Here is a 24,867-nt window from a genome sequence, read left to right on the forward strand (position 1 = left end):
CACTCAAGTACGTTTAGCCTGCTAGCAAACTCTCCATGTATGGCGAGCAAAGGCGCGAGCGTGCTGCTCTCGCGTGACTTCTCGCGACCCCACACCCCGGCCACCCCCCTCTCCTCACCCCCAATGGAGAGCTTGATCGTAGGCTGAAGTTCGTTTGGTAAAACAAATTACAACAAAACCATAGCCTACATCGAAGAGATAAGATATAAAATCACCCACGCCCAACGCCAACAAACGATAACTTACGCCCATTTTTTCCAGGGACTTGGCGAGCACGTCCGCTCCCTAAGACAGACGGAAAAAGAGTTATTCAGCTAAACTTTATGACAGACATGTCGTCTCATAATTAGCAACCTTAAGATTTGACTCCGAGTGCGTGATCATCGACTATGAGTACGACATTGGAATTTCAAGCCATTTATGTTCTCAGGTCTCTCACTTGTTCCTGCTGCTAACAAAACGTAGAGAGACGTTAGAGATTGTTGTGGAAAGTGTTTATCTGGAGCTCATGAACTTGGTTTGAAAGCTCCTACTCAATCTCCTCCTACTCGTAATCCAATCTCAGGCTGTGTTCATACTATAACGGACAGCTTTTCGTGCCGAAGCGAGAAGGTATCCGGTACAGTACGAAAACTTATCCGATATGTGACTCTTTACTTTGGAGATCGGCGAGGCGTAGCTTCGCTTCGTTACAGAAACCGCTCCGATGTCACCGTTGTTATGTGCGAACAGAAGCCCTAGTGTCCGGTATGGTTTTCGTGCCGGCGCAAAAGCTTTACGGTATAGTGCGATTATAGCCTTAGGGTAAGTGTAAATGTAAAATTTTAAAATGTAAATATCATATCCACTCCCCTCTGGGCTTTTCAGGGATAGTTTACAACACTGGTTGGGGGACTTTGCCAGACTGCTTAAGGTGCAGTTTACAAGTAATTAAGGAATGAGTGATGATGCCCCCATACATGAGTGTGAAACTGAGATAGACCACTACACCGGGCACTAGGTGCCCTACTCTTTAAGAAGAGTGTGTGGGTTCTTTAACGTCCAACAGATTTTTTAATAAATGTGCAAGGGCTTGTGAGACGGGGCCTACGGTTTATCGTCCTTATCCGAGAAGACTAGAAAGTCAAACCGTTTGCAGATGTTATTACAAAGGCAGCACTTTCTCCACAGTTACTTAAGGACCCTGAGTGTTGGTCCGGCCGGGGTTTGAACCCACGGCCTGCCGCTCAGCAGACCGGCGCTTACTCCCATTGAGCTAACTGGGCGGCGGCGGCGGCGGTTAAGGTCCCTGACAGCCTGTCGCAAGATCTCAGATAGAAACAACGGACGACAGTAAAGGGGCGAACGAAGACTAGCCATTGAAGACGGGAAAAGGGGATGTAAGGCACGAGAGTACATGAAAGGCGCGCAAGGGCTTCCCTGCTTCCTCGCGTGCCCATCTCGTCCAACCTAACCCCAAGGAGGGAGTCAGTACATGAGAGCTCCGCCCTAGCTCTCACTGATCTCCGCTCAATTTCCGTGGGTTCTTTTTTTTACACGCCATCTCAACTATCGGCTTCGGTGACAAGCAACTCTCACCTTCTTTTGATTGACAAAAATCATGATCGGAGGATCAATGCCAGCGTTCAGTATCTCTAACAACTTCTTCCTGTCGAGGAAACAACAATAAACACTTTTAAAATGACTGGTCCTGAGCGAAACAGTTACTGTTATTTCCTAATAAGCCGACGGAGACATTGAGATTCGAGGGAAACAAAATAACTGTTTCCCCAGGAACCAGTATTTAAGTGATATGTTATATAGCTGGAAATTCATTAAACCTCGCTGTAAAGGTCAATGTTCCCAGGTAAAAGTGCAACGTTACCCTCTGACGTCATAGATTTTACAACGTTACCCACTAAGAGATTTTGGCGGGAAACAGTTTAACTGTTAGATGTAATGTGACCTCGAAGTAACTAATGAGACGCGCACGCTGTTGGGAAGAAATTTCCAGCTGTATAACAACAACAATTATATGACAGTTTCCCCATAATGCTAATCAAAAGTCGCTTTTCTCCCCATAGCACCAAAATGCCAGTTAAATGCTGAGTTAATATTCACCTGAATTGGACAAAACGATACACAGCAAAACGTTATTGGTAGCTTAGAGATAAGATGAGAAGGGCCAGGATAGACTAACATGAAAGAAGAGCAGAGTTTTACGATAAAAAAAAACTACAGTACACCGCAATTAATCTCGCGTTAATAAATTTACATACATTGCTACAGTTTAATAAACATGTAAAGGATGATACACGCAGGCGTACCTCTTTGCTTGTTCTTTAACCAAATAAACTTTCTGTTCCACTCTCTCGACTGGTCTGCCTGTGAAGTGATGAGAGAAAATTGAATTACTTTAATACAGAAACACAAATAGAAGAGCTTCCCGCTTTAATAACCGGGACAATATTTCAAAACCTCCAATTATGTTTTTCTAGACAAGAAAACTTTGCTTAAAGTTAGGTTTTACCGTGAGTTAAATTAAACTGTTACTTTTTGAGGAACCGGGCTCGCAAGTTGAACGTGACAACTGCAGTTTAGATCATAACGTGGTAAGCTATTTTTCAGGAAAATCATCCCTGGCATAATTCAGTATGGTGTAAAACTGGTTGGACATACAGCGTCAATGACCGATGTGTGACCGTCATAATCCAGCAAAGGTAAAAAAAAAGAAACAGAAAGATGCCCGTTACACTGTATATCCCGTTGAAGGAGGGTAAAAACAGACTTGATCTTAACAATAGTTACCTATAGAACCGATGTAAACCACAGCTGGGCGCCTGAAAGAAAAAGAAATAATCACAATGTTAGGTTCCCAGTCACTTGAGGTTGCTTTTTAACAAACAATTCTTCCTCAATTCTTCTCGTTTTAAGATGTAGATCAGCATCTAATTTCTCCCTGACGTATCACTGCTTAAACGTACAGATGATGGTAAATATGATGAGAATTGGAATGCGGGTGCTAATATTAGAGCTTTAAGGGTAGGAGGCAGCGTGGCAGAGGAATTAGGGCGTTGGACTTGCAATCCGAAGATCCTGGGTTCAATACCCGCCCTGACCGCTCGCTGGATTTGTTCAAATCCTCAACCAAGGTTGTAAATATCCAACTGGTTTGCCTCTATCCAGTTGATATTGTTAGTCTCGTTACGTTTATAGGCCAATTCCAAGTTGTCCCAAGCCTTTGTTTTAAAACGAAGCTAAGTGTGCGAAGTCTCTGATATGAAAACGATTTTTTTAATTCTCAAGCAAATGAAATGGTCTGTTTGATCTATTTCTTTCAGTCGTTTGCTCGGTCTCACTAGCCTTGGCGCGGTAAATACTGCTGGGGCGTTAGAATGCGAGCAGTCTCTCTTTTTCTTCAGATTTAAGGAGGGAAATGCACGCGCGCGAGCGTCGAGCGAGACGCAAGAAACGAGGGCGGCAGCCCGAGAAGACAAAAGAGAGTCTCTCTTATTTCGTGCCTCTCCCGTCTCGCGCCTTCAGTCGCGCGCGTTTTGCTCGACGGACCAAGAATAAAGAGAGACTGCTCGTAGTCTACCGGGGGGTATATGCCGGAATTATTTATTATTGAGTTATTTTTAGTTAATGTGAGCGGCTTTGTATCTATTTAGAAAACACAGTTTCAGTTAATAGTCAAACCGATGACTGACCTTAGATAGTTTCTGGCCAAGCGTTCTACTTGTGGAGGCATTGTTGCCGTGAACATAACAGTCTAAACAAGGTGAAACAGAAAAGCCAATGATACGAACCTCAGTTCACGGGTCTTTAGTAATACCGTAAAATTCCGAAAATAAGCCCCGGGGCTTATATTTTTCAAGGGCCCTTTTTGAGGGGCTTACCTACGGAGGGAAATTTGCGTTTGAAAATCGATTGGGCTAGCCTTATAGTTGGAAGGAAATTTCCCGTTTTCGCTTTGTTTTACTTTGTATTTGAGGACAATTTCCAAGTACAAGCCCCCGGGGGGGCTTATGTTTGGAGGGACGATTTAACGGAGGGTTTTTTGGGTTACGAGTCTGGGGGGCTTATATTTGGAGGGGCTTATACATCGAGAGGCTTATATTCGGAATTAAACGGTATTGTTCAAAGGTTCACCTGGTGGTTCCACTACATTCTAGTAGTTTCCAGTAACTAGAGTCTCAACTTCATCTCCTCGACGAGACGTCTCCTATTTTCGTTGTCGAAGCAAACGAAATACGAAGGCTACAAACAGGTATTCGTGAGTTTACGCAACAGGACGGCAGTGAGAAGAGGACTGCAAAACGCTTGTGTGTGACAAACGTGACAGGGCTATTACTTGGGAGTGTTATCTTAGTCTTCCGTTGTCATTAATGTTCTCTGGTATTTTACAAAAAGGTCTGTTCAAAGGAAGGTGTAGTTTGGCGAAAGGATTTTACGAACAAAACTATTGTCACGCTTGTCACACAAGGTTTGGCGTCTTCTTTCCCCTCCCGTCCTGTTGGATAAGTTCACTATTATATCAAAGGCAACTTCATGTGAACCGTGAAACTTCTTTAAGCCCCGCCTACTTCTAACAAGCTCGCCGGTCAATAAACACTGAAACATTGAGCCGGCGGTTAAATCAATTTTTTTAAACGAACCTGTCTAAACTTGTCCTTTCCCATATAAGCTAACAGCTTTTCTGGATCCTCGGCATCTTCTGAATCAGGTTTGACGTTGCTTACTGGAAGATGCTCCAAGATCTTTTGAACATCAGGTTCAAAGCCCATGTCAATCATACGATCAGCCTACAATAGTACCATAGACATGGCTCAGATTTTCTCAAGACGAATGATTGAGTATAGAGTAGGGCTTTCCACTGCATTTTCCTCTGTGAAATAGCTTCTTCTTTATCTGATTCAAAATAACGCAAAAAAATAAGAAACAAATTAAAACTACTAACCTCATCAAGAACAATATATGAGCAGCGACTGAGTACAAGGTATCGATTTTCTGTAAAAGAAAGAAGAACAAAAAGCTTCAATAAATTACTTCAAATCTTATCTCCATAGATTCACATTCGCATCTCTAAGAGAAGATACCGTTAGATTCTTTTTCGCCTTTAATTTTGAATAACTTAGTTTAACTCTACCCAATTCCGATTCAGGCACCGCCATCAAATGGGCACCAGAAGGCACGACAAATGCAGAAACCCTGGACGACATAGCCTGAGAAAAAAGCCGAAATCTGGCGACGCTACTACTGGTTTCCCCGCCAAATGACGTCTGAGAAACAAGCGCAAAAATTCCATACTGATGACGCCTCACTACCCAGATCTGGGTCGTGCCACGTGGGAAATTTGATGCACTACCCAGATCTGGGTAGTGACGCGTCATCAGTATGGAATTTCTGCGCTCATTTCTCTGACATCATTTGGCGGGAAAACCAGTGGATGCGTCGACAAATGTCGGCTGTTTTCTCAGGTTATGAAAGACAGGGAGAGGAACAGTAGGCAGAGAACTAATGGAGTTAGGACTGGGGCCCTGGATTGAAACCTCCATCGATTCCAGGAACAGAGGCCGTTGATGAAAGAAAATTTCGTACCTTGGTTAACCTAAATAAAAGCGACCTTTAGATTCCGAGACGAGTAGGACTACAAGTACGAGATTTTCTCAGTACTGAGTATTGCTCACGCGTGAACCAGCGTCATTTTGGCGGGAAAACGTGTTTGCCGTCGTCATTCTACTAAGAGTTTTAGAGAGAATGTCGTGGTAACGGAAACAAGTTTTAAAGTGTTAGAGGTTTTATCATTTTGTGGCCGGGAGATGGCTTGTGCTCCTTCAGTAAAGATACCGGTGCTAATTTTTTAGTGAAAAAGAAGTGCAAAGAAGCTTTCCCGGGTGTCTAAAATTTTGAATACGCGAGAAAACTGAGTCAAATCTCGTACTCGTAGTCGTTCTCGGCCTAGAATCTAAAGGTCTCTAAAAACTTACAACACTACCACAAGACAACTATACTTGACTAAGGACGGTTAGGATAAAAGTAGACTCAAACATAAAAAGAAGAGGATGGCGTACTTTTTTGCATTACAGTGTTACTTCGAAAAAACGGTAAACAACCAATGATTGTAGTTTTCGAATCTTCTTGCGATACCGTAGGATGCCAACACTGCACCAGCAGATATGAGAAATAAAGAGAAAATATTTACCGAGTACATCAATCAGACGACCAGGTGTAGCAATGACAATCTGCAAAAAAAATAATAACGGCGTAAGTACTCAGCGATACATGTTAATATAAAAGGCAACAAACACTTCCCTACAACTCGCCCTTTTAAAAAGGAGAGGGAATCTGGGCCGAGTTAACTTTCGCAAAGAGTTCTGGGACTTTTACTGGGTAATGGAAAAAACAAGGCCAATAGCTGACAACACCGCGGCAAAACGTCTACGCATGCGCCAGGTTGAACATTTCCGGTCTCTTTTTCAGTCACACTTTCCAGTCAGATCAAAGTCTCCCGCGCGCGTTCGGATTCATTCTGTGTACAGCTTGTGGTTCAGTTCTTCTGCTTCATGCTGCTCGTGTTTTGACTATTTCAGTAGTTATTGAAATTGCTTTTATGGATAACCAGGCACAGATCACTGAAACAATTAGTCGATTAGATTCAGAAAAGGTAAGTTGATAATAACTCAGTGTGTAATTTTGGCTAGAGCGTCAGGTAAACTGATTTTCATTCACGAAAACAAAGTTTTAGACTGTTATTTTTCACTTAACCTGGCTGAAACTGAGACATAAAAAGTTATCATTGCAAGCTTGCGTATTTTAGTTCTAATTTTCAGTTCTTCAATTTCTCAGTCTACATGTCTTAAAGCCGATTCGAGCTTTATCTGGGAAACCACAACACATAATCGCTTTTTTATTTTTTTTTTCACCAGTGAGTTTTACCTTGTTTTGAAACGAAACTCCTCTGAGTTAATTGCCATGAAACATAAGCTTAATTATACTGTTGAGGTTGGCAGCAAGTTGACAACTCTATTTATTTTTTTCATTCTCAGAATCAGAGAGCGAAAGCTGGTTCGATGGCTTTTAGAAGTCGAACTTTTCATGCCATGTATTTAGCAGTTGGAAGTTTCGTGTTTGCATGAGACGCAGCGGAGCCGCACAGTCTGAAATTATTGAAGTCTTCAACCAAAGAACATGTAAAAGAATTAAATAGGCATTTTCTTGAATGAAAGTCATTTATAGGCATGTCTAGTTTCCCGGCACTGAAAACTCCGAGTGTTCGTGACTGCAGTCGTCAAAGTCGAAGTTGTTATTAAATCCCGCCCATCTTTTGTTTTGAGTTCTTGTTTTCTCTGATAATAAAAAAATTATTAAACAGACTAAAATTTTAATTCCTGGTTTTAGTGTTAATGATAATGATGACTTCTTTATTTTGGTTTCTTTCATAAGTATTGTTATTCTTTTCTTAGTTGTCGCCTTCTCCCAAATTAACTTATGCCAAACCAGAAGCATGCAAGAAAGCCAGTAAAAACAAAGTCGTCATGTCGAGCGCTCCCGACCTGCAAACTTCAAACATCATTTTCACCGTTGGTGCAAACAGATAACCATGTGGTGCAAAAGTTTGACACTAGAAAAATATATAAGCTTTCCAATGAAGTGATTTTTTTCGCCCCCTTTTTTGTCTGTTTCGCCCTTTTTGCTTTTAAACTTGGTGCGACGGCGATGTTATGCTTACGCAATTGGTTTATATACTAGACCGGAAATAAAAAGCTGACCGGATATCACATTTTGTGCTCATGCGCATTGCGTTTTGCCGCGGTGTTATAGCTGACTGGTGCGTTCCCAGTAACGAACCCAGAAACACTTGCGGGACGCGTTTCGGCTCCAGGTCCCTTCCCATTTCTTAAGTGGTGAATGAATTTTTTTTCGTTCTCATTGTCTGGAGGGTGCGTTGTGGTGTAGCTTACGAGGGAGGTGCTCGATCGGGTGGGGTGGTGGGGAGGGATGAAGAGGGGGAGGGGGAGTTCGGGCGAACGATACCGCGAGGAGCGTGCGAGCGAAGAGGGAAGTTCCTCCTTCCTCTGTCGCTCTGGCCACGAAGGCTAGTTGTAGCGCACGAAAAGGGAACTAGAGATTAGCTTACCTCGCAACCAAGCCTTAGCTGAAATCCTTGATCCTCGCGAGAAAGCTGGAGATAAAATGTATAAAAGGTAGGCGTTAACTGACTTTTTATTTATTCTTTTATGGCTGACTGCTTATCTCTCTTTATCGCCACACAGCGTTGCAACATTGTTGCGACATTGTTTCCAATTGTTACAACATTGTTCCAACACTTCACCCAGGGTAGCTACGACACCATCGATAACGATATTGTCAGACTTATGAGTAGATTTCTTACCCCACCAATCACGGACACTGTCCTGACGCCAAGAGGACGACCAAACTTGGCAGCTTCATCTTCGATCTGGCAAGATTAGAAAAACAAATGCACCGTTGGCTCGGATTTAAAGCGGTATAGCTTTGCAACAATAGAAGTACTTACTTTCAACCTACGGCACGAATCCTGTTGAGTTAGTCGAACTGTCGAACTGTCATATAGAAATAGATTCAACCTACGGCACGAATCCTGTTGAGTTAGTCGAACTGATAGTTTACGGTGCCACCTGCAATGAGGAGGGAGAAAATACAGTAAAAACCGGTGAGTAAGAACCTATATTTTCCCTGGTTAGCCTTAACAGGTTCAAGTTACATAAATGGTACTTACCACAAATTTAGGCTATTTAGGTTCTTAAATTAGTTCTTATTTTTTTAAAAAAAAAAATCCCTTGTAGCTAAGAGTAGTTAGTGGTAATCAGCTCATTCCTTGGGTAATAAGACTTCAGTTGTTGTTTTTCTTCAGTTGCGACGGAAATGACAATTAAGACTGCAACAATGTTAGCATTTAACAGTGCACAGAGTAATCCACAGACAAAAAGAAAAAAAAAAACAGATAAACCCAGGCCAGGACCAAAAACGACAAGATTTCAAAAGCCTGTCCAAGAATCTCTTACCTTTTGTAGAGATGGCAAAATCTTCTCGCAAGATCCGCCAATCTCTTTCCACCATTTCTTCCAAGGATTTTTTGCTCCAGTGACGATCATCGAACGCACGCTGTCTTTCCTGATCACGCTGCTTCTTTATTCGCGTCCTAAAAAAGAAGGAACCACGAGTCACGTTTACGGCAAACGGCAAACGGAAATTTGTACCACGTGACCAAGTTTCCCCTTTCCTTGTCGTTTATTGTTTTTTATAATAATTATCTACTTAAATGTAGAGCTTTAGGGTGAATTTCTTCACTAAAATCCGGATTTGGATTTTAGTAAAGAAACGCACCCTTTGACTCCTTGACGAGGACGACTACAAGTACAAGATTTTCTCAATACTGAGTATTGCTCAAGCGTGGACCAGCGTCATTTTGGCGGGAAAACGTGATCACCGTCGTCACTCTACAACGAGTTATAGCGAGGAAGTCGTAGTGGCGGGAACAAGTTATCAAATGTTAGAAAGTTTTAGCATTTTGCTATCGGGAGAGGGCTTAACCTCCTGCAGTATAGATAACCCTGCTAACTTTTTTGGTGAAAAAAGTATAATGAAGCTTTCCGGGGTGTCTATTTTTGTTTGAGAACACGCGCAAAAACTTAAAGTCAAATCTCGCACTTGTATTTTATTTATTTATTTATTTATTTATTTATTGTTTTGTTTGCCATGAGTTGTACAAAGCAAAAAAAGTCTAATTATTTAAACTCTCATGGCGAGGAAGCCCAAGAGAAGCCACCGGGCTTATAAGGAATGGGCTCCCTCAGTTAGATAATTAGAACAAAATATTATCATAATTACACATGGGAAAATCAATGGCAGAGTTACAGTAAATCTCTTGTACTCGTCCTCAAATTTAAAGCTCTCTAATATTAGAAGTTTTATGCCACTGAGGTTCATCAGTAAGAAGGATTTTGGACAGTTTCTATCTTCTCATTTCCAAATTCGAGAAATTGTTAACTAAAATTTGACGTTTACCGTTTGCCGTAAACGTTATTCTAAATCTCTCAAATAAGGGACTTGTCAGAAATTAGCAGGGGGGGAGGGGGGGTGGGAATTTTAAATTTGGGTTCGGAAATTAGGTGACCCACCCCTGCAATGGGAGTGAAATTTGCTAACCCTCCCCTTGAGCTTGGTCTAAAATATCATGACCCTCCCCACCTTACAGAATTGAAAGAAAAATGTTCCAGGCTCTTTAAGGTGCAGTATTCCAAGCCAACAAGAAAAAAGAAAAACAAAATAAAAGCAAAGCAAAAGAAGCTAGGGCAAAAAGAATGGAAGCTAACTGCAAAAGACTTATTGAAACCATTGCACCTCAGCAAGAATCGCATGATGTTACAGAGCCTATTGCCCATTATTTCTTCATTATCAAGGAATAAGTGGGCTCCTCAAAACGCAAAGGCCATATATCCAATATGCCTTTGAGAAGGGTTGTTCACCAATGAATCACAGGACATTATCAACCAATATCTACGCTTCAACTTAAGTGAAAATCATGATGATGATGAAAGTGATTGTATCAATACGAAGCTAATAAAATAAAATAAATAAAATAAAATGCTGATGACATAAATGATGATGATCAAGATGCTCACAGCAGCATTGATGGTGATGCTGAAGACAGGGATGAAAAGGATAGCCAAAACTATAATAACATTAACAACAACATTATTCATAATTGCAATAAGACTATAGCATTGTTATAAATGAAAAGTAGATGTTTGTTGAATTCTTGCAATAGTACTTCACAGTTTATATCCATAATGTTCCGTTGCTCTTTTTTTTTTTTACCAAATAAAGAACTTTCTTTTTCTTCTGTGGGTGAACCGCTACATGATCATGGGCATATATTTGCATGACCTTCCCCCTTTTAAAGGCCCATTTTTCATGACCCCTCCCTTTTCTGAGTCTCAAAAAGTTGTGACCCTCCCTCTGTTTCCACCCCCCCTCCCCCACTGCTAATTTCTGACAAGTCCCTAATTACAGTTGACGCTCTATTGAGCGGATACCCAAGAGAAGCAGAAATAGTATCCACAACTGGAGCATGGTTCGAACAGAGTTTTGGATGGAAAATTCGAGGCTTTTCCCGGACTTTTTCTAACACGATACTTTCTTTTTCCAGACTCAAACTGTTTTCTAACAAGCAAACGATGGAAAACTCGATTAACATACATGTACGCTGGAACAAGGCTTTCCAACAATGCACGGCAAACGTACATCAATCACAGTGCAATGCGGAGATATGACATAATTTGTCCCGTTCGGGACAATACTTTTTCCTTTCTAAGACTGAACTAATTTCAAATGCAATTCGCGTCAGTGTTAGTAGTTTTTTTGTTAATTATTGGCAAGATAAGAGACTTACGCCTCTTGGGTCTTTTCCTCAACAGTTCGTCTTGTCTCCAACATTTCCTGGTAAAACTTTCCTGTCTCCTTCTTTTGCCACTGGAAAGAAAAAAATTCATTTTCCAAGGATTTTTACTGAAAAAACTGTCACCTCACTACATACTAACATTCTAGTGCACAGCCGAGCCTCGCAAAGACGGCGGGCCACCTAAGGGCTGGAGTGGCTGTTGTAGAGGGGTTAACCACTTTAATCCTAATAAAGGCCAAATAGACCTTGTCACGGTTTTCGACGCCATCTTGACGAGTAGGCAAACGTGTGAGAAATGACAGTGTTTGTATGAGAATCTAATGTCGAATAATTTCCGTAAAACGGCTGTTCTGAAAACAATATCAATTGTAAACTAAAGCTACAAAGCAAAGGATTGCAATAAAAAATTTTGCGGGCGTACCTGTGCTTAACTATCTCCAGAGGCTTGCTTTAGAATTTCCATATATTTGTCTGTATTTTTTCCCGGGACTTTCTTACAGACATATGTATAGAAATGTAAAAAAGTGGTTCTATGTCTTCTAGCGCATGTAACGCCCTCAATGTTTTTCAGTAGAATCCATAGGAGTGAAGCTTTAGTTTACAATTGACATTTTTTTTCAGAACAGCCGTTCTACGGAAATTATTAAACATGAGATTCTCATACAAACACTGTAATTTCTCACGCGTTTGCCTACTCGTCAAGATGGCGTCGAAAACCGTGACAAGGTCTATTCCCGGGCAAAGAAAAAATGCATCACTAGAAGATTCATATTTTCTTCGGAGACTGAGCCGCGCCCATTGAGACGTAGAAAGTTTAAACCTTTCCTGGCATCATATTAGGCAGCTTTAGCGACAACAACGGCCGCGGCAACGAGAATGGCAAAAAGCAGTAGGTTTATTAAGCAAAACAACAACTCTGCACGTGCATCACGCTTTTTTGTACCTTTTTTGCCGTTGTTGCAGGACTAGGACGTGAAACTTCCTAATTTCACATTTTATGAAGGAAGTGGACAAGAGAAACGATAGCTTTTCGTGTGCTTATCTAGTGTGAACACCTATCCGATATGTGACCCTCCACAGATCAGTGCGGCGCCGCGAAGCTTCGCTCCGTCACAGAAATCGCGCCGGAATCACCGTTGTTATGTGTGAACAGAAGTCCTGTCCGGTATAGTTTCCGAGTCGGCGCAAAAGCTATCTGTACTAGTGTGAACATAGCCTTAATTTTTCTGGATCATAATTCGTTTCTGGGAACCAGATTGTTCAGAGAAGTGTTCAAAGTCATGGATGAGTAAGCAGGCAACAGATGCAGGGGCGGATCCAGGTTGCATGCTCTCGCCAACCCTTTTTAACCTTTATGTCAGTGACCTTTCAGAGAAACTTAAGGCCAAGAACCTAAATGACGTAGAACTAAACGAGTTACCGTTAAGTTGTATGCTCTACGCGGATGACTTGGTCATATTCTCCAAATCAAAAAACGGACTGCAGGATTATTTGGATTCCCTCAGTGAATACTGCAAAGAAAACGACTTGTCGGTTAACCTTAATAAAACTAAGGTGTTAATTTTTAATAACTGCGGGAGAACCATGAATAAGCATGTATTATACTATAGAGGCAGTAAACTTGACAATGTTAGCAATTACAAATATCTTGGCCTACAATTTAGTACTTATGGGACCTTCACGTACGCTAAACAGGAAATAAAGAAGGTTGCCCTTAAAGCTTTGTACAAACTCAGGAAGGAAATGGGCGACCATTTCAGAGACGATGTACAGCTCACAATGAAAATTTTTGACACGGTTATTTCTCCAATACTCACCTACGGAAGCGAGGTCTGGGGGGTCGATCACGACGGAAAGCTAGAAAATGATCCAATTGAGTTTGTTCAAACAAAGTTCATAAGGTGGCTATTGGGAGTTAACAAATTCTGTAGCTCAAATGCGTGCATGCAGATCGGAGGTAGGCCGTTTCCCAATGCGAACGAAGACAAAGTGCAGAGCCATTAAATATTGGCTGAAATTTTGTGAGCCGGAGCACCAAAATAAACTCTCTGGAATAGCATTTACAGACCAAATTGGTCAAGATAAAAAGGAACTGTGGTCAAGCAAATTAAAACGACTATTAAATCTCGCAGGTCTTGGCGACATATGGTCAGCGAAAACTAACACTCCCGCAATCATGAACTATATACGACAGAGACTCTTAGACATAGAACAGCAAACATGGATTAGCGAAATACACAATGATGAACGAAAGGACCCGCATCAAAAAAACAAACTAAGAACTTTTAGGAAATTTAAACTTACCCATGACTACGAAAATTACCTCACAAATGTAAGAAACATCAATCATAGAGTAGCAATCACAAAGCTAAGATTAAGCAACCACAAACTAGCAATCGAAACTGGAAGATACGTTAAACCCTATCAACCACCAGACCAAAGAATCTGTCCATTATGTAAAACTGGATTAGAAGACGAGGAGCATTTTTTGATGAATTGCATAGCCTATAGGGATCCTAGGAGAGAGTTGTTCAATACGCTAAAAAAGGAAACTAATCTTATTCTTGACTCTATGACTCCAAGCTCTGCCTTCACAACGTTGATAAGTATGAAGCAAGGAGAGAAAACGCAAAAAATTGTGGCTAAATACGTATATGATCGCTTCCGCGAAAGAGAGAGATGCGTTAAATATAACCTTGTTTAATAGTTGTATAAATTTTACGAATGTACACCTCTGTAATTATTGCACTAAAATCTTTGTTATCGTTGTAAACACATGTGTCTGTAGGCGCTCTGTTGATAATAAAGCACTTATCCTATCCTATCCTATCCTATCCTATCCAGGATTTTTCTTAGGAGGGGGTACACCGCTAAGGAATGGCATAACTGACTGGTGACGTAAATACATTTTAAAAGCGAATATCAAGAAGAAGGCTTTTGCATGCTTTTGACTAGGCAATAACATAATGTGAACTGCTGAGAATACATATCAAACGATACAGCAGAATTCAGTGCCAAACTACCATTTTTTAATACGGTGTTTAACGTAAATTCTCCAACCTCGTCTCGTGTTTTACTTCAGAACCAATAAACCACCAATTTTTCTTTTTTTGGCAAAATGCCAGTTGAATTAGAAAGCCGCAGGTCATCTTAGAGGGGAACGGGGGTGCGCGAACCCCTCCACCCTCCCCCTAAATCCGCCCCTGAGGTGTACATGTACACACTTCTTCATCGTCATTATCAGCATCCTTCTGCCTCAGCCGAGACTCCTCAAACTACTCCTTTTCACATCGATCTTTTTTGTATCAGCCATCACAATAGAGATCTAAAGTGGAGGCCGAGGACGGGATTTAAGTTTGATTTTTTCGCGTATTCTTAAAAAATCCAACCCCGGAAGGCTTCATTGTGCTTTTTTTACCAGAAAAGTTAGCACAGTTATTTTTATTGAAGAAGGTTTTAAAGTTCTCTCATGAGCGTCTTGATACTAACTTGTTTCCGTTCCCGCTAAAACTCGTAGTAGAATGACGGCTATTGCGTTTTCCCGCCAAAATGACGCTGACTCATGCGCGAGCTTTTCTAGAGAATCTCGTCCTCGAAGTCGTCCTCGTCTTGGAATTTAAAGCTAAGGTCTCTATTATTCAAGTTCCTAACACAGTCGCTCATCAGGGAGCTCTCGCATTAACGACGGGGACGGCAGCGCAAACGTCACACAAAAAGAGAATTCGCGATGCTTCAAACCTCTTGGCATTTATTCCATCTCGTTGTCCAATATTGGCGAACTTTTCTGTAGTTACATTCTAAATGACTGTAAGTAAGTTCAGAAAAAGAAAAATGGATCATTATACCATTCTGGGAAACTGCCCACCTACCCGTCCCCTAAGCCAATCTTCTTCCCTAAGTGAGAAGTAAGTGTTAATGTTGGCTTATGGGAGGGGTAGGTGGGCAGTTTCCCAGAAACGTATTATGACCCAGCAATCTAATTCTGTGGTTTCGACTGTGGTTAGATACCCAGCTGGTTTTGAATGTTTACCTTGATATCAATTCCACCAATATGTCCTCTTCCAAAGAGCTGAATTTGATGCTTTTCTGTATAGCTAAGCGAGACAAGTACTTGTAAGTAAAAAGGAGAGTTGCACAGACTGAGTGTATGTTTCTTGATCAAGAAGCATATCAGCACTTTAATAACTTCCTAGGCTGGTTATATGAACAAAGTCTTGTTTGTTTTTACTTTTTTTAGAGACTCAAGAAGCCTCCAAATCTCTATGTAAGGGTGTCTATTTCATTAATTTAAGTAGATGGGTATGTTCTGTAAGCCTTCTCGATGCTGTTAGAGCGATTTTTGTATGACCTTGAAAAATGATTTCCGTAAGTGTTCGTTAATTGTTTTATCAGCCAGTGGATGAAAAGATCAAAACATGGCCTCTTCGTTTTCCCGCCAAAGAAAACCCTAATATAGAGAAGGCATTGCTCGATTGGCCAAACGTGTTGCAGTATGACGTCAAAGCGAAGTATCGATTGATTTCTAGAGAGTTCTCGGGCATGAAGTGTTTTCACCCGAGCCAAAAGCTACGCGCGTTTGTACCCGTTCGATAAACCAATCAAATCACTCTATTTCCGTTCGTTTGTTGTTTCTCTTTTTTTCGCGCGTTTTCATTTCAAGGTCATACGAAAATCGCTCTAACAACAACCTATGTTTAAATGTGAAACCTGTTTTAATAACCGGCATTAATCAAATTTTTGCTAACAAGATCGATCCTGGACATATCTCCATTAATCAGGGATGTCAACTAAAACTATGACCCCTGCTACTTTCAAAGGCCTGCAGCTCGTGGTTCACTTGTGTAACGAACATTTTGACGCCATTTCTATGGTCTATTTGATTTCTTACAATATAGAAGGAAAAGAACTTGCTACCTGTCCAGTTCCTGACCTCCTAATTGCATATACATGGCAACATTGAAACCTTAGTCCAAACAGGAGGTGTATTATTAAAACAGCCCAAACTTTACTTGCTACACCCTTGGATAAGTACCTCCGGAGTGCTGACAAAAGCCTGTGTTGTTTTGAGACACTTGAATCAAGAGCAAGCTAAGAGCAGTCGTGATAATTATCGGTAGTATACAGCAGTACAGTCAAGTCAACTATGGTAAATCTACATTCAATAATTTACAATGATTTGTATTTTTAACAAACAGAGTAAAACCAATTTGGTATGTGTCTCAATAACAATTATTAAAATAAACAAAAACTACTGCACCAAAGAATCAATAAAAGAGCCTGTTCCAACTAAATGTGTCAATTGTGATGGCACGAAAAAGCTTGGTACAGTCATGTAAGCACTTACAGAGGATTGTAGTCGACAGCAGTGTCTTCTCCTGTGTCCCAGTCAAACACAAACTTTCTGTCAGCAAGACGACGAACCTTCTTTCTTTTTTTGGCTCCACCTAGGTATCGCTCCTGGAATGAAGTAGGACCGATAAACATTGTTAAAGGCCCATTTATGCAGGTGACATTTTGTGCAATTTTAGGCAAGAATTCTGCCAAGGTAGATTCTTAGTAACACTAGCACAGAAAATCACTGATAAATCACATCAGGATCGAGCAGTGAAAAAACAGTGATTTTGTGGAGACAAATAGCCATAAAATTCCCACTAATTTGTACAGACAATTTATACAAAACACTCCCTCCTAAAAAAATTGGACAAAAAACTGGCCCATGTACCTTTTAGATCAGCATAAAATTCTCAGATTTGCCCACCTCCCCACCCCCCCCCCCCCCCCTCCTCCATTAAACCAACAATGACACTACTATTTATCCCTTGGGGCAAAATTTTGGGTTAGGGGAGGGATAGGTAGGTAGTTTCCAAGTTCCTCTAAGTAGACATTTTCATGAACTTACAAGACCTTTTGCCTTCCAACACTATCTTGAAAACCAAGGTTGTGCTCTAGCAATGCCATCTGAATAACTGCAACAGACTATTTTTTATGACCTGTATACTATATAAAGATTAAACCTTCTTTAAACAAATTTATTACTGGCATACATGTATAAACACTGTTTCCTTCACACACAAATTTTATTAAGATGACGACACATTACCTTGATAGCTTGCACCTCTTTATCTTGCTCTTTGTCCTACAAGAATAAAGAGAACTACACTGTGCATGTTTACTAAAAACTGTACAGTACACCACCTAAACCCTTAAATAAAAAATGATTTAGACTTGGAGGAGTTAGAATGACCAAGTTGCGTGGGGTGCTGGATTCAAACTTGATCACATCAGGTTCAAATCACGCTCTCACCACTAATAGGAACAGTTGTTGAGTTGTTCACAGCATTGGCAAGTTCAACTCCTCAGCCATGCCTTCTTCCCTTCCTTCCATCCCTTCTTAAAGATAGTCAACTGACTTGACTACAAACAGTTGGGATTCTTAAATTTATGTGCTATGTTATGAGATTTTTTTTCTTTATTTGCAGGCCAAAATGTTAATCTAAGCTACCATTGTATTTGTTTCATTGCGGCTTGCTTTATATTCTTGTGTAAATACACTCATCTGTAAAATCTTTTGCAATAGCTGTAATTTATAATTTTACATAACCCCTCCTGAGTTTTTGGTAAAATCTATCATAATCCTAGTACCTTTCGCAGCCTTTCTTTTTCACTCTCAACCTAAAAAAAGAGTTTTTGAACAGAGTAAATAAATAAGTAAGAATTATTCTTCACTTCTGCAAATAATCACTCACCATTAACTGTGCACTAATGAGTAAATTAATATCACATGTTCTTCCCCCCAATTAATGTTCATTAACTAGACCCTTGTAGTGACTGAACCAGGATAAGATCATGGGATCCAAAACCCCCCTTAAATTCACCCCTCAGACCAGAAAAAAATGTAATTAAATAACTAACAGCTTTTAAACTAAAAATAATTAATTATTACCAATAAAGGATCAAATTTATGGATCTAAGTAGTTGAAGTTTACTAGAAAATAACTATCATGAAGGGTGGAAATAATTAGCTGTAAAATAGTTTTGATGGTGGGGTCAACTTTGGAGCACTATGGAAAGAAAAAAAATCATGATCCACCCTTGCCCTTAGCAGGCAAAGACACTACCTCTTCTTCAGTTTGGTTCTTTTCTCTTCTTTCCCGCCTTTCTCTATTTTCTCTTTCCACTTCGTCCTCTTTAGAAAATGAAAAAAATATATATATATATATTATGTTTTAAAGTTTATCTAAATAATTAAATTTTGTTTACTTTTGCCAATTACTTGCCCTCAATCGCTGTATTTTAAAGTAAGTAAAGAAATTACAGGTAAATGACAAAATCAGAGATCCGAGACAAACAAATACGCCTGTATGTCTCCTGAGCATTATTTTTGAAGTTGCAAGCAGCAGGGATCAACTTTGAAAAACTGTTAGGCTGAACAGTTTTCAAAAACCCTAATTTCAATCCATTTCAGTCTTCTTCAGTTTTGCCCATCTGTGGCATCTGTTGTTTCTGTTATGTTATTTGAACCTTCCTTTAAAGTTTTAAGCGGTTATTTTTATGTTTCTCTTAATTTAACAGGCATTTTGTAATTTCCTAATTTGGCTGAATTTCGTGACACAGCTACTTTAAACAAGATAATAATACAGCAAACTGTAATAAGAAGTAAAGCCATCGTCCTCATTCTTCTTCTTGGGAGATATCATGTAATTATTACTTACTCCCACTAATTAGCTGGAGCGTTTTCATGCTTATCCCTCTTTAAGGGTACGTTAAATTCCATCATTGAGATGACAAGTAGCACATTGCTGTAATTATTTGAAACAATTAATGGAAAATTTCCTTATTTAACTTTGTTGGCTTGCACCTGTTACCCTCTATTAACTTGCTAATTGCATTGTTAGCTACACATGTAAGTCCCCCTTAAAGTAAAACCATCCACCTGATCCTCTTTTCCTTTCCTAGAGAAACTATGAAAGTTGAGCAATGTCAGGCCTAAATTAAACCTCAGTTATTTCATGTTACTGTCAGTTTCATTTGTTGTATATATGTTAAGTTATGTAAAAATAATCTGTCTTTTTCTTTTCATCTTTGCTTTCATTAATAATTATGTGTACTTTTCTGTGCTGTGATATTTAAAGCATAAAAACAGTGTGAAATGATTCGGGTTCTCTTAATTATAAATGTTTTTCTAATACTTACCTCTTGAATATATTGTGCCTCTCTTAAAAACTTCTCTCTCATTTGATGCTCCTCCTGTTTGTTTTGAAATGAAAAGCCACAAAAAAATTTTCAGTTTTCGAAAGTTATCCAAACTGGTTGGTACAATGGAAGCCCGCTAATACGGTCACTGATGGCCCAAAAAAATGGCAGTAATAATGAGGTGTCCATATTAACGAGAATTTCTTTACAAGAAAATGTATGGTCATTTTTGCCGGGCAGCCAAAAAAAGTGGTCGTAATAATGAGGTGACCATATTACCGAGGTGGCCGTAAGGTGGGGTTCCACTGCAGCATTGTTTGTTCTGATTCGTCAAGTGGAAGGTGAAAAACATTAAATAATAACTTATAAAGAAAATAACTAATTATTTTATCTGCCTCCCAGCTTGCCTGATTTAGGCAAAGCTCAAAAGGAACCATCTGAGAGTACATCAATGTAGATGGTATGAAATTTTTAATTTTTCTGCTCAAATTAAGAAATATTAGCTAACAGGAACCATCCAAAACAGTTATGATATATTCTTAGGGATGGAACTGGCATGAAATTTCTCATATTTAAGTAGATATGATAAACAGTAAGCTTTTTAGTGAAGATAAGACTAAGCACAAGGTACACGTACAAATAAAACTGGATTCACCATTTGCCATAAATGTAATTTCTTAATCTCACTATCTATCCATTGAATGAGCAACCATCTCTATAAACAACCAAAGTCTGGTGCAAAATAAATTTAAGAAATTCACATATGTAAGGAAGTCACAAAAAGGGACAAAACATGCATCTCTTACCTGACAGTCTTTTTTTTCTGTTCCTCAACTTGCTGTTGTCGTCTTTTCAATGCTTCCATTGCTCTCTGTTCCTTTGTTAAAAAAGTTGGCTAAAAGACAACAAAAAATATATTTTATTCTAAAAACAAACAAACAAACAAAACAAAATAACACAAGAGCAAAATCAATATTGCGTTAGTTCACTTGGCTTTTATTTACTACCCTGGTGAAGTAAAAGGTTGTGTCAACAAAATTAATGTCAGATCATTGAGCTTCATGATTAACCCTTTAAGTTCCAATAGTGACCAACAACAATTTTCTCCCAACAATATCCATGCACTGTCAAGAGATAAAGTTATGAGAATTAATAAAATGATCATCATAGAGAAAATTCCATGATCTTTAATCAAATTCTCTCAACTAATGATTTTAAAGGAGATGTATGGAGATCAGTTTAGAGAATTTGTATGTGGATATTGGGGCTTAAAGGGTAACGTCTGCCCACACCCATGTTACAACCAGTGCGTATTATATCTGAACTTTATTATAAAACCTACAGTTGATAAAAGGTCAGGCTCATTATTATGACCTGAATGTCATGGTCCCTTAGAGGTCACAAAGACGGCGTTCCAATGTTCTGTATCATTGTGGGCAACAATCCTAATCTCCAGGGCCCAGTTGTTCAAATGCCGGTCAGCGCTAACCCAGGGTTAAATTTTAACCAGGGTTTCCTTATCTTGTTATCAAAAGAACTCTCTCGGATAATTTTCTCTATTCTTTTTAGAGTATTCAATCATCAAATTGTAGGCGAAGAGAATTAAACTGAATTTGCTTTTTAAGCCCTCATATCCGAGTCCAAATTTCGCACTAACTGTAGGTTATCTTAACCCAGCTTATCAAACAACCCGGCCCAGGTTGTTATTATGCATGCTTACCATGTACTGTACATGTATGTAGCCAGCATTCCCCTTGCGAAATAACTTTGGGAATTCCTAGGAATTCCTAGGATTATCCTAGGAATTCCTAGGAAAAAAATCCTAGGAATTCCTAAGAATTCCTAGGAATTCCTAGGAATCATAGGTGTGAATTTTCACGGTAAATTCGGACCTGGAATTCCTAGGAATTCCTAGGAATTCCCAGTTTAAAAAGTTCTGGTTCTAAATTCCTAGAAATTCCCGGAAATTCCAAATGGAAATGAAACTGGACTTGGAATTCCTAGGAATTCCTAGGAATTCCAACCTACAAGATCTAAAGCACAAAAAATTCTTAGAAATTCCCAGGAATTCTTAGGAATTCCTAGGAATTCTAGGAGTTTACAGGTTTAACATCATGTCATCAATCAACATCCAATGCCAGGAAAGTAAAGTATACGCAAATTTAATGATTAATTACCAACTGGAGAAAGCATGGAAATTGCATTTAAACAAGTTTATGATAATAATGTTCAAAATCACATCTTATGGTACATGTTTTGTTTTTTACAAAATTGAATAAAACAAGTAAAGTCCTGAGATATAAATTGTTCTTGAGTCATTACTGAAAAATTGTGGGACACATTTGTAACTGGAATAATACAGCAAAAGAGTCTTGATTGAATTAACTTTACAGCGGGAACATATGTGTAAAAAAAGAAAAAGTCAGGCCAACTTGCTTCCAGCAAGCTTATCTGCTAAGCCCTTATTAAGCCGCCCGACTTTTAATTCAGCTCTCAAACTGAGAACAAAATAATGAACTGGAAACTAAAATACTTGTAGTACATGGCGTTTAAACATACTTGTCCATGACTACAGTAGAACCCCGGCGGTGACTCGAATTCTAAAGGGAAACGAAAAATAGTTCGATTTTAAGTGGGGAATTCGAGTTATCGGGGTAAATTTCAGTGAAATCTTGATCAAGAGAAAGCAAATTTAGTTCGACTTAGCGGGGAATTCGAGTTATCGGAGTTCGAGTTATCGAGGTTCTACTGTATTAAATCCGCCAGAATCTGATCGAATATTAGCTTATTCACGTAGAATTCCATCAACCATTTGCAACAACGACTACAGTTATGTCTCCAGTAAACAAAAAGGAACCAATAAATGGTTTTCCATGCCATCTTGAAGTTTCGTGTTCATATATCGGAACGATCTATAATTTCACTTTGATCTCCAGCTTCATTATTTGAGTACGTGGTTACCATCAGAAGACACATTACGAAGCAGGAACATACCTTTACCTTTCACAATCCAGCTGACTTATCGTTCTCAGACATGACTGGAAGCACGTTTCATGTGTCAACAACAAAATAAATGAACAATCCGCGTTTAAAATAACGCCCATTTCGGATGCAAAATACTTGTGCTCTTGCTAATGAAAGTCCGCGTGAATTTGAACTCACCAAACGGAACTTCATTTCACACTTTTCCATTGGTTCAAAAGGCGCACGTGATGACGCACTTCACTTAGTGGGGAGACTGGTAACCAGTATAGCTCAAACATGGCGGATGATTTTGCTCGATGATGATCAAGTTGAAAAAAGCGGTCGTTTTCAGAGCTAAATAAAATATTCCAACGCTTTTGAGGTATAAGTAGCGAGAGGAAAATTTCGTGTTGTTTTTTCAAGAAGCGATGACCTTTTATTAGGCAAAGCCGCGATGAAAAACGTGTTGTGGACATGTTTGGAAAGCTCAGGTACGAGAAGTGGCACTTTGAATAAGCTTTCAGTATCGTGCTTATTGTTGATAATTTTTTTTAAAGATTTAAGTCGCAATAAATGTTGTATATAGATGCTGGTTAATGTCAAGAAATCCTTGTTGTTATAGGCAATTAAAGGAATGATTATTAAAAATTTTTACGCTTTTTATTACCTTTGAACAGTTATCGTTTTTCCTAAAAATTAAGCCAGTGTTTCCAAGTTAACAATGACTTGGAATTATTGAGAATTCCTAGGAATTCCCACAAATTCTCATTGGTGTTTAAGCAATTCCCAATAATTCCCATAAGTTCCAAAGACAGTATCCTTCAAACTTGGAATATTTGGGAATTCCTAGGAATTCCCAAAAATTCCCACTAGTGTTTTAACCCATTCCCAAGTATTCCTAAATATTCCAAGGTTTTTTATCTTTGCTCATTTGCATGTCTTGGAATAAATTGGAATTCCTAGGAATTCCTAGGAATTCCTAGGAATTCCCAGAACTCTGGGAATTCATTTCGCAAGGGTCATTTGGACTTCCACTAAGAATGAATGGAATGCACATAACACAATTTGATCACGGGTGTTTGGATCTTCGATCACTCGTAATCTGATCATGCATGTTTTGAACATCTGTCAAGTAAGACTTACACAAAGCACAGGACAGCAAAAGTGTTTTAACATTCAATCTTTGTTGCTCACGTTCCATAACTTTTGGTTTATATTACTAGTTATATTTCAGTTCTCATATACAGTAACACACCTTTTCTTGAGCTTTCTTTTCTGCCTCTCTTCTTGCTATCATTTCTTCCAATGAGTGGCTGTGAAAATAATATACAAATGTACTTTAGCTTACCCAGGTGGAAATCTTATTAAGATCTTAACAAGATTCTTATTAAGATTCTTACCAAGATCTTAACAAGTATCTTATTAAGATTCTTGTAAGAATCTTACAAGATCTTTTAAGAATCTTGCAAGATCTTATAAGAATCTTAACCAAGATCTTACAAGATAAGTTCCAAGATCTTACAAGAATCTTAACAAAGATCTTAATCAAGACTCTTGTAAGACCTTTCAAGATCTGACAAGAATCTTTAATACCAAAACCTTACAAGATCTTGTAAGAATCTTGATTAATAAACTTGTAGAGATCTTGGTTTGAACTGTAACTAGAATCTTAACAACTTCTTTTGCAATATTTTCAAGATTTTGTCTCTAAAGTTCTAGATTTTTCAAGAGCTTGGTCAAGATTCTAACACAATCTTGCAAGATGAAAAAAAGGTATTGTTGAGAGAGCTTTCAACTTTCTTGGTCAGGATTCTGGAATGTTTCCTTGACAATGGATCAAGACCTGATTCTTTAAAAAAGAGTCCTCCAATTTTGCAAAGACTTTCCCAGTCAATACTATGTTTGGTGTCACATTTATTTGCCTCATCAATTAAAAATAGTGAATTCAAGAATAAGCAACATTGCACTACTGCAACATATATATATATTAAAAAAAAAAAAAAAAAATTATTAAGTCAAGATACTGGATTTTGAAAAAAAAAAAAGAGAATAGTTTCTTAATTTAAGATTTTACTCATTAAAAGGTAACATTGCCTGACAAAAAATCCTTCCACAAAACAAGCTATTTTTAATTCAAATGTACACATTTTTAATATAGTCTAGTTCAGAAACAAAACAAAAAGGGGAGACTATTAGTTAACGTCCAGTACAAAAAAGTACACCCCTGTACCAAAAACACCATAATGTACATTTGTATCTTTCAATGAATTGGCATCGCATAGTTT

The 24,867-nt window shown here is 39.0% G+C and overlaps 1 protein-coding gene, 1 long non-coding RNA gene and 1 pseudogene across 2 annotated transcripts in view; 2 read left to right on the forward strand and 1 right to left on the reverse strand.

Moving 5' to 3' along the window:
• Positions 1-24,824, reverse strand: part of LOC140932383 (probable ATP-dependent RNA helicase DDX23) — a 27,942-nt gene extending 3,118 nt beyond the window's left edge. Inside the window, exons 1-22 of the mRNA XM_073381997.1 lie at positions 24,813-24,824; positions 23,983-24,077; positions 23,838-23,895; positions 20,430-20,513; positions 19,619-19,672; positions 18,544-18,609; positions 18,068-18,097; positions 17,526-17,561; positions 16,770-16,882; positions 15,456-15,519; positions 11,417-11,496; positions 8,923-9,163; positions 8,375-8,440; positions 8,120-8,164; positions 6,185-6,224; positions 4,940-4,989; positions 4,638-4,784; positions 3,690-3,751; positions 2,788-2,819; positions 2,307-2,364; positions 1,579-1,648; positions 247-285 (exon numbers count right to left, since the gene is read on the reverse strand). Coding sequence (XP_073238098.1) covers positions 247-285; positions 1,579-1,648; positions 2,307-2,364; positions 2,788-2,819; positions 3,690-3,751; positions 4,638-4,784; positions 4,940-4,989; positions 6,185-6,224; positions 8,120-8,164; positions 8,375-8,440; positions 8,923-9,163; positions 11,417-11,496; positions 15,456-15,519; positions 16,770-16,882; positions 17,526-17,561; positions 18,068-18,097; positions 18,544-18,609; positions 19,619-19,672; positions 20,430-20,513; positions 23,838-23,895; positions 23,983-24,077; positions 24,813-24,824 — 1,542 coding nt within the window. The remainder of the gene's footprint in view (positions 1-246; positions 286-1,578; positions 1,649-2,306; positions 2,365-2,787; positions 2,820-3,689; positions 3,752-4,637; positions 4,785-4,939; positions 4,990-6,184; positions 6,225-8,119; positions 8,165-8,374; positions 8,441-8,922; positions 9,164-11,416; positions 11,497-15,455; positions 15,520-16,769; positions 16,883-17,525; positions 17,562-18,067; positions 18,098-18,543; positions 18,610-19,618; positions 19,673-20,429; positions 20,514-23,837; positions 23,896-23,982; positions 24,078-24,812) is intronic.
• On the forward strand, positions 6,405-7,367 carry LOC140929802 (uncharacterized). Its single transcript, XR_012164795.1, has 2 exons — positions 6,405-6,646; positions 7,029-7,367. It is a non-coding gene; the product is annotated as an uncharacterized lncRNA (long non-coding RNA).
• Positions 12,711-14,129, forward strand: LOC140930008 (uncharacterized; annotated as a pseudogene).
• Positions 24,825-24,867: the final 43 nt, after the last annotated feature.

Source organism: Porites lutea, chromosome 3, assembly GCF_958299795.1.
Source record: "Porites lutea chromosome 3, jaPorLute2.1, whole genome shotgun sequence".
Lineage (NCBI taxonomy): Eukaryota > Metazoa > Cnidaria > Anthozoa > Scleractinia > Poritidae > Porites > Porites lutea.